We start from the raw sequence: 12,362 nt of genomic DNA, 5'->3' as shown, positions 1-12,362 counted from the left end.
ATCTGGTCATAGCAGAGTCATAATTCTTCTCTCGGATAGCCCAAGCAGCAGCTTCTTCATTCTGTGCCCTTACGGGCTTTTCTGGTTCTTGTGGAGCTGGCGTTGTGATGGCCAAATCTATATTGGCCATCGCCAGAGCTATCTCCAATTTCTGGTACCATTTCCCATAGTTGTTGCCATCCAGTTCAGGAATGACATTCACATAAGTCATAGCATTGGAGCCTGAAATTTGAATTCAAAATTTGTGAGGACAACAATAATTGCATGTATCAATTTAACGTTGGTCAAAATTAAAACATGCAATAATCTGTACATTAAATCTAAATCACCGTTGGGCAGAAAAAGATATAATGTATACAAAATTCTGAACAAAATTATAATATTGCAATATCAACTTTGATCAGAAATTACAACATTATAATATACTGAAAATTCTGAGAAATAAATTCTATAAGCCTCTATATCAATTATCTCGTTGGTTCAAAATAACATAGAGACAAAATAAATTCTTTGCAGCGGAAACATGTAAAATTCTAAATATTCAGAAGCATAATTCTTATAAATTTCTGCTCTAAAAATAATACATGTTGGTGCATTTATTTACAAAGATCAAATTCTAAGCAAATTCATTCAAATTCATATTCAAAATCCTTCTGAAATAAAAGTAAAAGCGAATTCTGGAACTGTTTATGCGGCCCGAGACGGAAAAATGGCCCAAGGCCCGTTTCCGCACGGCCGCTCCCCCGCGCCTGGGCCCGCGGCCCAGCAGCCGACGGCCGGGCCGCCGAAACGGCCCGCGCGGCGCGCCCTCTTGGGCTGTTTCTGGCCTGCTTGGCCGGCGGCCGCGCTCTGACCGTCGGATCGAATCCGACGGCTGGGAAACGCCCTAAACGGAACAAAAACCGCGGCCGGCCGGATCTCCCGGAAACCCTAACGCCATTCCATTCCTTCCCCCCGTTTCTCACGCCCGAGTGAGCGAGCGGCGGCCATGGCGGCCCGGGGAAGTCGGCAGCACGGCGGCGCCCCCCGCCGGTCCCCTCGCCGGCGCGCGCGCTCAACCGAGTGGGAGCGCGCCGCCGTCGAGCGGACTGGAGGTGGTGCACGGGCCGTGCGCCGGTTCTGAGTGGCGGCCGGGGCCCCGCGCGCGGTTGCGCAACGGCGACCAGCGGCGGCCGGATTCTTTGGCGCGCCCCAGTGAGCGGCGGCGGCCGAGGAGGTGAGTCCCCCCCTTTCTGTCGAGTTCTTGATTCTGCGGGTTTGAGTTTCACGGGTCTAGGGTTAGGGTTCTTGTGCGCGCGCCGACGAGCAATGACGCGCGCAGTGGTTCTTGACCGGGAAAGGTAAGTTCCACCCTTTTCCCGGGGTTCTCTTTTAGGGTTAGGGTTTTCTGAATTGGGGATCTCGGTCAATCCGAGATCAATTTGAGGTTCTTTCTTCGATTTGCATCGAAAACAATTCTTTCTCCTTCTAAACTCTATCCCAAAACCCGATCTATGCACTAGATCAGCGACCGATACCATTGTTAGTTACAAAAAAAATCTAGGGTTCTACACTGGATCGATATCTAGGCATACAAGATCGAGTACGGGTATATCTTCTAGTAGATAAACATGGGGTTAGTTCTAGTACAACAAAGAGAGAGGAAGGTATGGAGATGAAGGTGCAAACCATCCGTGGAAGGGGGCGCAGAGGAGCTCGACCCTGCGGGTGCCATGGCGTTGATGGAGTCGAGGATGGAGGCGAGGAAGTCCGGGTTGGCAAGACGTGGATCCGGCGGCGACGATGGGCGGCGAGGGTACCGGTACCCTTCAGGCCGGTACCGGCACTGGCCGGGAACGGCGGCGTCGGTGGGGAACGTCGTGGCGGCGCTGGGGCGCTTCCCGTCGGCCTTGCGCTCCCTTAGATCGGTAGGGTTTGTGGGAGAGGGGTTTGGCAGCGGTCAACTTTGGCGTCCGTGCCCCGGCCCCCCTCCTATTCTATATAGCGCAGGCGATGGGGGCCCACCAGCCATAATGACTGGGCGCCCCCGATCAGGGCGCGATCAAAGGGGATTTGGCCCGATCTTTGGATCGGGCCTGGAGATCATATCCAACACCATGGACGTCTCCCTGCTTAAAATTGATCCGGGAGAGGACATTGACATGGCTCTCTTCGAGGTAAAGGCAATCTCCGGCGACACCCACCTTGGCGGGGTGGATTTCGACAACGAGATGGTGAAACACTCTCTGCGGGAGTTCATAAAGAAGCACGGGAAGACGGACATCAGGAGCAACCAGAAGGCGCACCGGCGGCTGCGGACTGCCTGCGAGAGGGCCAAGAGGATGCTGTCTTATACGGCGCAGACCACCATCGAGGTGGACTCCCTACATGACGGCGTCGATTTCTGCATCACCATCACCCGGTCCCGGTTCGAGGAGCTCAACAAGCACCTCTTCAGCAAGTGTGTCGTGGCTCGAGAAGTGCTTCCTCGACGCCAAGATGGACAAGAGCAGCGTGCACGATGTCGTCCTTGTCGGCGGCTCCACCCGCATCCCTAGGGTGCAGAGCATGATCCGCGAGTTCTTCGACGGGAAGGAGCTGTTCCAGAGCATCAACCCCGACGAGGCCGTCGCGTACGGCGCCGCCATCCAGGCCTGCATCCTCAGCGGCGGAGCCGTCAGCGGGGCGGTGAGGGATATGGTTCTGCTCGATGTCACTCCACTCTCGCTCGGGATCGAGGTCGATTTGAATCACACGATGAGTGTGGTGATCCCGCGGAACACGGCCATCCCCACCAAGCAGACGAAGCGCTTCACCACCCTCTTCGACAACCAGGTCACCTGCACCATCAAGGTGTTCGAGGGCAAGTGCGCGAGCACCAAGGGCAACAACCTGCTCGGCGCGTTCGTGCTCTCCGGCATCCCCCCGGCGCCCCGGGGCGTGCCCGGCATCTCCGTCACCTTCGACATCGACGTGAATGGCGTCATGAACGTGTCGGCGGAGGAGAGGAGCACCGGGCAGAGGAACAACATCATCATCACCAGCCAAACCGGCCGCCTGCGCAAGGAGGAAATCGAGCGCATGGTGCGGGAGGCCGAGAAGCGCAAGGGGAAGGGGACGACCAAATCGATGAAGGAGAGGCAGGCATTGCTGGCCCTGGAAGCGTGGGAAAGTGATGGAGTGGAGTGGAGTGGAGGTGGAGCCTATCATGGGCTCAGCGCCAGAGCATGAACATTGCATAGTAGTTGTGTGTCCAAGTGAACTATCGTCGTTATTGCGGATGCTTAGCTTAATGCTGGTTTCGTTATGCATTACGTATGGCGTGCCTCGTATATGACCTTATTCCAACAGTTATTAGTTTATGGAAACATAAGGTTTAATCGTTGATACTGGGGTAATCTTGTTATGTCTGTTGAGTCGCCTGCGTCTGCAGAACCAATTGATATTCGGCGCAACTCTTAGGCCTTTTGCATCGGTAATTTTGTCCAGTAGGTTCCGTCCATCCAGTGTTCCCTGCACATAGAATCTGTCTAATGTCACAATGGCTCAGATAAAGTGCTGATGCCCCCATTAAAAGGGAAGAACATTAGCATTACATGGCACAACCCCATCAAGCAACCAGACCTAGAACTGGACTCAAAACGGTCAAACCACAATTCACAAGCTGGGAAGCAACAGTGCCACTTACACAGAACACTTCCAATTGGCAGTATACCGTGGACACATAGCAACAAAGTGCCTTAATAGCAAGAGAACAAAACCATATCAATATACTGCTGATACGTTACTGTTTGACATAGAATTATTGGCACATTACTGCCCCATTTCAGTAAAGCTACTTTGAAGAGAAAATTTGTTTTCGGACCCTCAATTCAAGGCAGCAAGCTTGATGAGGAAATGATCCCAAAACCATTGAACCTAGAGGAATTTGTCTCGCCCAAGTCGCTGGAGATGGTAATTGATGGTCTTCGCTGCGTTCTTTGGCTTCCCTTTCTGCAATTATGTCGCAAGCAGGCATTAGGAATCGAATGGCTCAATGCTTTGAATAAACAATGCCTAAGCATGCAAAACATTTAACTGTGATGCGGATCATGACCTGAGTCTGGGTGCACATAACCAAGAGATCCTTCTGCCTCACGCACTTGTCATCTTCCTGTTTGTTTAAGGCCAGGCAGTTGAGGAAGGCCACCATCTCTACCATGCAAGGCTTCGCAACAGCACCAAACTTCTTTGGGTTTATGTACAGAGCACCGGCCTTCCGACCCATTATGCTGCTTCACCTTCACATTAACATATGCGATCACCCGATCAGTTTATGTGATTAGCTCAACAGAAACTCAGCAAGTAATCTGAATAGCCCTAAATCCCACCCCCACCACTCAAATACACATAGAAGAGCAATAATTCTAGTCTAGGGGCAACAAATCAATGTGGGAGATGAAATGTTTGAACCAAGCCCCAGGGTAAAAGTAGAACAAATGGTGCTCGAAAACATTTGTATTAAATACGTGCTTACTAGATTTGCATTAAGTACGTGGTTATTAGCTATGGACTATACCAACATGGCACATTATCCGGTATAAGCATACTGATTTGAACAGCATAAAGCAATCAAAGCACCATGACAATTTGATTCTCACTAGAGACAATGTGTCCATGTCTAAGAGGTAGCAAGTTTCAATCGATAGAACAAGTGAAGACTAACACGAGCATGAAACTGAACAATAGCAGACAAGCATCGATACGGTTAGGTGAGACTAAGGTCACTTGCATAAGCATTCGACCGAACAGGTTGCAGGCGCGTGCAAAGCTGCCCCACCCCAACAGGCGGAGACACCTCAACGCCGCGGAAACGGCAACTAGCTCCGCGGCGAGGAAGGACGCCTCGACGCAGAGGTGACCCCTAGCTCACGGCAGGTTAAGGCTGACAGGCGGGTCAGATCCACCGATTGGCAGCCGACCGTGGGCGGGGGGTTCTTACCACGGCGGGGCAGCACCGGCCCGGAGGGGCAAGGCGTAACGGAGAAAGGAAGGGGAAATGAAGGGACGGAAACGCGTACCTCGAGCAGGAGCCGCCGACGGACGATGGGGGCGCAGCCGGCGCGGCGGCGGGGGAGGCGGCGCTCTTGAGATCGCACGAGCAGTTTCTGGAAAGCAGCAGGGTGTGCCGTTGAGTTGGGCTTTTCTGTTTGGCGTGAGGTGAGTGGGCTTATTTGAGGAGAACAACCTGGTTACCGGGCTATGCTGAGGCCCATGAAAGCCATCGTTTGTACAGAAAGGCCCATATTCGAGATCGTACGTGTATACTCAGTAGGGAAAAGCTTAATCTCGAAAAAAATGAGAGGGAAAAGCTCCATTTAGCACTGTTGCAAAACCGTTACAGCGGGCAGATATTTTACACAAATTTAGCCAAGAAAAAAAGAACATGAACCTGATCTTTTTGCATCAAAAGAACGGGCAGGGTAGGGCCTCCAAACACTCGGACAATCTTCCTAAAGGCCGGCTATGCTAGACTAACTGCGTGTGAACTACTGAACTGTGAATTCTATGATTATCATCGGTTGATGCACATAAATGGAAGAGATGAAACATCAAGAGTACATGTATGATCTCAATCACTTTTGCGTTGAGCTTTCCAGTTGCAGGTATACAACAACACACAACACCTGTATGCCTACTGCCGCAACAATCAGAACGATGTCATCAACACTTTTTGCCTCTGAACACTACCAAAAGAAAAAACTATAAAAACTGGCTACCATGTAAAATGAATGTTATTTACACTGTTTAGGCCTGAAGTTATCAGGTTCCAAAAGTTTCAACAACAACTTCTCTAACTTGGCCGAACCTTTGGTCGGCCTGAGAACGAAGGACCTTCCAAAGAAGGTACATGGATCTTTCCCGCCTACCGAGCTACCCAAGCACCATCCACCAGGGGTGAAGCGGTCGGGTGCTCGCCCCAAAAGCTTGGTGTCGATCATATCCAGGACAGGACTGTCATGTATGAAGGAGTGCGCAAAAGGCGCCCCACTGTTTGCTATCGAGTCAAAATGCTCTGTTGTCAGGTTAACAGGGTGCGTCCGAGGGGGGTTATCCCACGCGATGAAACGCAGATCACTGTTGATGGTGGTATTCTGGTAGTACTCTGAGTTGCAGATCACTGTGTGGAAGTAGCCTTCTGAGGATGAGAGGAAGTTGGTGAAATACATCAGTAATGTGCGAGGAAGGTTGTCCCATCCCAATAAGCAAAATTCCAAGAATGATCGGCTAAGTACAACCCAAGATGAACCTGCATCAAGAGCATGAAATCTTCCTTAGAAGTGATTTTAAAAGAAGAGCATTGGGTGATCAGAATAGAAAGGATTTGACACAACTAAACTTTGATCAATCCACATCATCAATATCCCTTTTTCCCCTCAATTACAAACTAGTACAAGGCATAACACTGATTATGTCAGGTGCCAAAATTGTGGGTGAAACAGTGATTGGGCAGACAATCATCATCAGGCAGCATTCCAACAGTCACATGTGACACCAAATATCATAGTACCCCAAGGATGATTTTCCTTGATGGGCACCGAGGCAGCATCTTATCCTCAAAAGGTGATTTGGTGGAGGATTTTTCTACCAGCCTGACTCCATGCTGCTATTTCCTTTTAGAAGTGTTTAGACTTTAGAGGTATCATTTTATATGTCAGACATCTAAATGGTGTTTCTATTATTGAAGTACTCCACAACCACATAATAACTTCATCGTAAAAATTAGGCAATCCTAGAACTAATAGCTTCTCAAATACTAGATGCCATCGCATACATATTGTCTAATAGATGGAACACAATTTATCACTAGTTTGCTACATGAGATTCTACTTGAGGGCACAAAAGATAACTAGGAAACACTGCACTGCAACAATGAAAACTTTCCTTCTACAGAGCATTGGAATGGGCCATTTGATCAGGCAAACAGATTCAGTGATGACAGCAGACAGTACCTACAAATATTTTAAAAGCGGATGGCAGACTCCTTTTCTCCTTTGTTGTTATAACCTCAGTTTTATTTGGGACCTGCAATGCTGGATCTACAATAATTGTTCTTGCCCTTTGATACCTGCACATGCAACCCAAAGAATCACAATAAAGAACAAAAAAGTGGTTAAGAATTTGGAACTATAAATGAAAAGAGAAATAATATGCTTACTCTTTCCAACCAATATTACTTGTGTGATCAATAAAGTTCAGATCTCTTGGAATATATGAGAAGATATGAAGGATGTCTGAAAAATATGAAGGCAATGACATGAATATCAGTAATGCCATCAGACAGCAGCAGTTATTCCTGTAGAGCGCTTCAAAATGTATTGTACTGTAAATCAAAATATTAGGTAGATGCATTTAGTGATTTTGGAACAATTATCAACAGAGATTGGAGACGGGAATTAAGTAAGACTATTTATGCTCAGTTTTATCTGTCTATTTACGCTGCCAGTGGCATAACAATTTGCATGGGAATTAATAAAGCTGGCAAGCCCAGCACTGTCCGTATTTATCCTACTCAGTCGCCCCGTTCGGCTAGCTGGTGGCTGGTGGCTGGGCTGATTTGGTGTGAGAGGAAAATACTGCTGGATGGATGGCTGGCTGGTGGCTGGGCTGATTTAGCGTGAGAGAAAAACACTGTTCTAGCTGGCAGAACCAGCCAGCCGAACAAGGCGAGTATCTCTCTAGTCTGAACTTGATTCTCAATAATGTGGGGCTCATTACACGAGGAATAATAAGCACTATTCAATATCCCCACAATAAAGTGACCAGAAAAAGTTATACAAATAGCTAACAGACCCCAGCTGGTCAAACAGAAAGGAAATTCAAACAGCAACAATAAATCAAAGTGTGCATTGCAGTTCACATAGAAACTGCATGACTCAAAAGTTCCTAAATTGAAAGGAAGTACAGCCAATGAACCTGAAAACACTAATCTCCTCTGACTAGCAAGCACTGTGACTAGTAAACACTAATCTCCTCTGACTAGCAAACACTAATCTCCTCTGACTAGCAAGCACTAAACCCCTCTAACTAGAACGTACCATATAGCAGCACTGTGGCAAGAATTCAATATCATTTAACGGTTTTCCTTTTTGGGACAGAACATAAAAAAAATTCTGGTACTCAAAGATATGAAATTACTATCCCAGGATGTGAGAAGAACATGACACCATATTCGAAATCAAATGACACTACAAAATTATAAGATAACTAAACAGGCCATTTTTTAGACACACAAACCGTATGCATAGTCTATGGCATCTAAAAACGGGTGATAGTGATACGGCCAATTTAGCATGATGCTACGATGTTGTATGCTGAAACATAAACGCATTCCTAGTTGCAATTGGCAAAGCAATCTCGTGAGCTTGAATTTTACCATCCTGGGGCATGAGCGGGTAATCGGAGGCGCTGAGGTTGATGAACCAGCTCCAGCCTTCGAACTCCCTGAGCAGCACGGCGGCGGCGTGGAGCGTGGCGGCCAGCTCGGTGGGCCCCCTCCGCGAGACGGCGCCCCACTCCCCCGCGTCCGCTACCCGCACGTTGCCGTACCGGCGCGGCGCCTCCTGGCCGCGCACGAAGGCCTCGAGATCCGCGCGGTCGTCCTCCCCGGCCACCCCGACGAGGTAGCAGTTCCAGGGGTGGTAGAGCGCCCGCAGCAGCCTCCGGATCCGCGGGCCGTCCCCGAGGCCGGCGCCCGTGATGAGGTACGCCAGCTTCGGCGGCGGCCTCCGCTGCTGCTGCTGCTGCGGCCGCCCCGGCGGCGAGGAGCGCGCCGCGCCGAGCGCCGCGTAGAGGATGGGGAGCGAGAGGAGCGGGAGCGCGAGGAGCAGCGCGCGCATCCACCGGAGCCGGTGCGCCGGCGGCAGCTTCCTCATGGCGGTGTGCGTCGGGCGCGCCGGCCCCGGGTGAGGGGGGCCGAGGGCTAGTGCTCCCGCGGCATTCGCTCGCCGGCGCGACGGGGGGAGAGGCGCGCGGGGGCCGGGCGGTTGCTTGGCTCGGTGGCTGGGCTGGCTGGCTGGCTGGTGGAGACAGACGGGCAGAAGGCGAGGGAGAGATGTAGGTGAGGTGAGGCCGCGGCGCAGCGGCGTTTCGTGCAAGGAAACCGGGGCGGGCGGTGCCGGTGCGCGCCGGCTGTACGGGCGCAGCGTGTGCCGTGTCCTAATTATGGCCTGCCGGCCACTGCCGCACTGGAGGGAAAGTCCTCCCGAGTCCAAACTCCCATGACCCAGATTGGATTCCGACACAGCGAGCAAGCAGGGCGAATTATGGGCACGTCTATTCATCGCGCGCGCGCTGTGCTGTGCCGACGTCGCAGAAGGGGCAGAACAGTCGCTCCAGTTGGATTCACGTGACTGTTCCTCCTCCTCCGCCTTGCCGCGGTGATGGCCGCCGGATTATGGGTGGGGGTTGTTGGGCGCGGCACTGGCCGCCGGCGGCCTTAGAAGAGGGGGAGGAGAGCAGAGAAGCCCGGCGGCGGCAAGTTGCTGTGCGGCGGCGGTCGACGGCGGGGGAGACATGCGGTGGGTCGGCACCGGGCGGGGGAGCGCGGATCCGAGCTTATTAGGGTCGGCTGCGGCGAAGGACGGCGGCGGATGCGCTGGTGGCGGCGCCGGAGCCAGAGGAGGCGGGGGCGCGGCACCGACAAAGCTTCTGCGATAGCTCCAGATTAATTCGCGCGAGTTAAGAATAGACATCATCCGAATTATACTCTGTTTAGTTCTCAAAAAATTTCCTACACTAGCTGTCACATCGAATTTTTAGACACATACATAAAGCATAAAATGCAGTTGAAAAAATAACTAATTACACAGTCTAACTGATTAGCACAAGATGAATCTTTTAAGTCTAATTAGTCCATGATTAGATATTATTTATCAAGTAACAACGAAATATGCTACAGTGCCAAAATACAAACTTTTTCGCGAACTAAACACAGCCGCAAACTAAATCTGGATCGGTGTGGTCACGGGGAAACGCTCGCAGAACCCCGGAGACAATCCATGCTTGATGCTGATGGTTTACTGGTGGATGGAGTAGAAGCTAGCGCAGCACGCATGCGGTGGTGCAGAGACTACTGACCAGGCAGGCCTGATTGCGAAGGAGTTGACGCGGACGTGGAGTTCCTTGCTATATATAGATTGTGTTTAGTTGTAAAAAGAATGCAAAAAATATTTGCGAAAAATACTGTATCACTTTTTGTTTGTATGTGGTAAATATTGTTCTATCATAGACTAATTAGGCTCAAAAAATTTGTCTCGCAACGTACATCAAAACTATGCAATTAGTTTTTTTATTTACCTATATTTAATACTTCATGCATGGGTCATTTGTTATATTTAATGTTTCGATGTGATTTTGATGTGACGGAAAATTTGAAAAGTTTGGAAGAGTTGAGGGGAACTAAACACAGCCATACCAGAACAAAAGCCTTGCCATCAGTTCCAAAAGGTTGATCAGTTGAGCTACACCTCACTACTCCAGTGCTCCGCGCTGTCACAGACTCACTGTGCCCGCAGGCATGAGCAACGGCCAACAGTACACCGCGTTGCCCCGTGATCCGCCGTACGATGCCAACGGGGAGCCGCTCCCGGACGACCTCTGCGCACGCAGGACGGACGCAGCGACACAGATCGTTCCCACGCCACGCTCTACGGCGCGTGGACCGGTTTGGCGTACGGCCGGGCACGCAGTAGAGTGTGTTTAGCTGTGAAAAAGTTTAGGTTTTGTTACTGTTGTATATTTCGTTGTTATTTGATAAATAAATTTTAATTATAAATTAATTAAATTTAAAAGATTCAGCTCGTGCTAATCAGTTAGACTATGTAATTAGTTATTCTTTTCAATCCGAAAATTTGATGTGACGAATACTATGAAATTTTTTTAAAAAAAAACTAAACAGGGCCGTAGCAAAGTGGGGCGTGACAGGATGCGTGCGAAAAACTCGCCAGGTCAAACGCAACAGTTCCGCTGCCGGCACTCCGTACTTCTACGCGACTGAAAACTCTCCTTAACGGCCGTGCCCGGAATTCGTCCTCAACAGCGACTACCTGGGCCGGTTTCTCCTCCCGTTCTTTAGCACACGTATTTCAAAAAAAAATCTTGTATGTATGAAGTACTAAACGAAATTTATTTGAAAAAAAAAATTTACGAACTAGTGTAATTTTTTTGCGATAAATCTAATGATGATAATTAATCGATGATTGGCTATAGTGATGCTACAGTAACCATCTTCAAGCCATGCGGTCAAAGACCTCGTTAAATTCGACTCACGAAATAGCGCGGAGTTGTGAAGTTAGTTTTGTAAAATACCATTATTTAGTATCTCTAATTATTAGTTAAATTTTGTGCTAATTGTGCTACGAAGCAAACCAGACAGGCCCTGATGATAAACAATTATCTTCCGATACGAGCAGCACCACGCTTTTCACCTAAACCTATTCGCTCATTCAGAGGTCCTCTCAAAAGAAAAGCATAGAGAGACGGAAAAAAAACTGTTGAAATGTACTGCAATTTTTGGCGACTCCTTTTGTGGCCCGTAACAGAGTGGAACAAAAAGATTCAGCGGGCGTGTGTCGTCGTGCTCCGAGGTGCTACAAGGAGATGGCAATGATTCCGGCCATCATGATGGTACATCAAAGTAGTCCTGCACCGGCTCAACCAAGATAATGGTTTATTAGCCTTTGATCAAACTGGAGCCCACGCCATTATTTTGTGAAGCCTGCGTCGTAGCTAATAGTTTTTGTTATCTGATGAACTGTCAGCTGCGGGTGACATGAGAAGTCCTTATAATGTTAGCCTATCCAGCCTGAATGCAAAGTTTCGTTCCTCCTCCACCAGTCCACTGTCCACCCTCTCTCGTTTGCCCTTTTCCTGTGTCGTGTAGGATCATTGTGCCAATTAAATTTTTCCTCAGCTCACGCGAAGCAGGAAGCGTGAAGGTTCAGCAACTCGGTGGAGTTTATTCTATCCTCTTGCCATCGGTGCAGTGGGTAGAGAGAGGGGCACGAGAATACAGTAGTATCTTCTCCGGCCAGAGCGTTTGTTCTCTGCACACATACGAACAACATTGCAGGGTATCTTGTCACCATATGTGGATGTTGCTGCGCCGATCTGCGCATGCGAATCCATGGCCATGTTTGGTTCACAACGAGAAAAAAAATTCACAAGAAAACGAATGCATGCATGAAATACTAAACGAAGTTTATTTGCGAAAACATTTCACGGATGAGTGTAACTTTTCGAGACGAATCAAATGAGTCAAGTTCCACCATGATTGGCTACAGTGATGCTACCGTAACTGCACCTAATCATCCTCTAATCATGCGGTCAAATATCTTATTAGC

General features: G+C 49.3%; 2 protein-coding genes and 1 pseudogene across 2 annotated transcripts; 1 reads left to right on the top strand and 2 right to left on the bottom strand.

The window, feature by feature from the left end:
* The first annotated feature begins 2,099 nt into the window (after window positions 1-2,099).
* LOC120652820 lies at window positions 2,100-3,385 on the top strand (annotated as a pseudogene).
* Window positions 3,386-3,589: 204 nt separating this feature from the next.
* Window positions 3,590-5,202, bottom strand: LOC120652822. Its single transcript, XM_039930755.1, has 3 exons — window positions 5,040-5,202; window positions 4,076-4,259; window positions 3,590-3,972 (listed from the first exon to the last, which is right to left on the bottom strand). Exons 2-3 carry the CDS (start codon window positions 4,244-4,246, stop codon window positions 3,898-3,900), a joined length of 246 nt encoding a protein of 81 aa, XP_039786689.1. The 5' UTR covers window positions 4,247-4,259; window positions 5,040-5,202; the 3' UTR covers window positions 3,590-3,897.
* A 375-nt stretch (window positions 5,203-5,577) lies between these two features.
* LOC120652819 (beta-glucuronosyltransferase GlcAT14A-like) lies at window positions 5,578-9,092 on the bottom strand. The gene is made up of 4 exons (XM_039930754.1): window positions 8,396-9,092; window positions 7,178-7,253; window positions 6,972-7,087; window positions 5,578-6,268 (listed from the first exon to the last, which is right to left on the bottom strand). Exons 1-4 carry the CDS (start codon window positions 8,892-8,894, stop codon window positions 5,754-5,756), a joined length of 1,206 nt encoding a protein of 401 aa, XP_039786688.1. The 5' UTR covers window positions 8,895-9,092; the 3' UTR covers window positions 5,578-5,753.
* Window positions 9,093-12,362: the final 3,270 nt, after the last annotated feature.

This window comes from Panicum virgatum, chromosome 9K, assembly GCF_016808335.1.
Source record: "Panicum virgatum strain AP13 chromosome 9K, P.virgatum_v5, whole genome shotgun sequence".
In the NCBI taxonomy this organism is placed as follows: Eukaryota; Viridiplantae; Streptophyta; class Magnoliopsida; order Poales; family Poaceae; genus Panicum; species Panicum virgatum.
The sequence above is the reverse complement of the archived record's forward strand: the minus strand, read 5'-3'. Positions and strand labels throughout refer to the sequence as shown.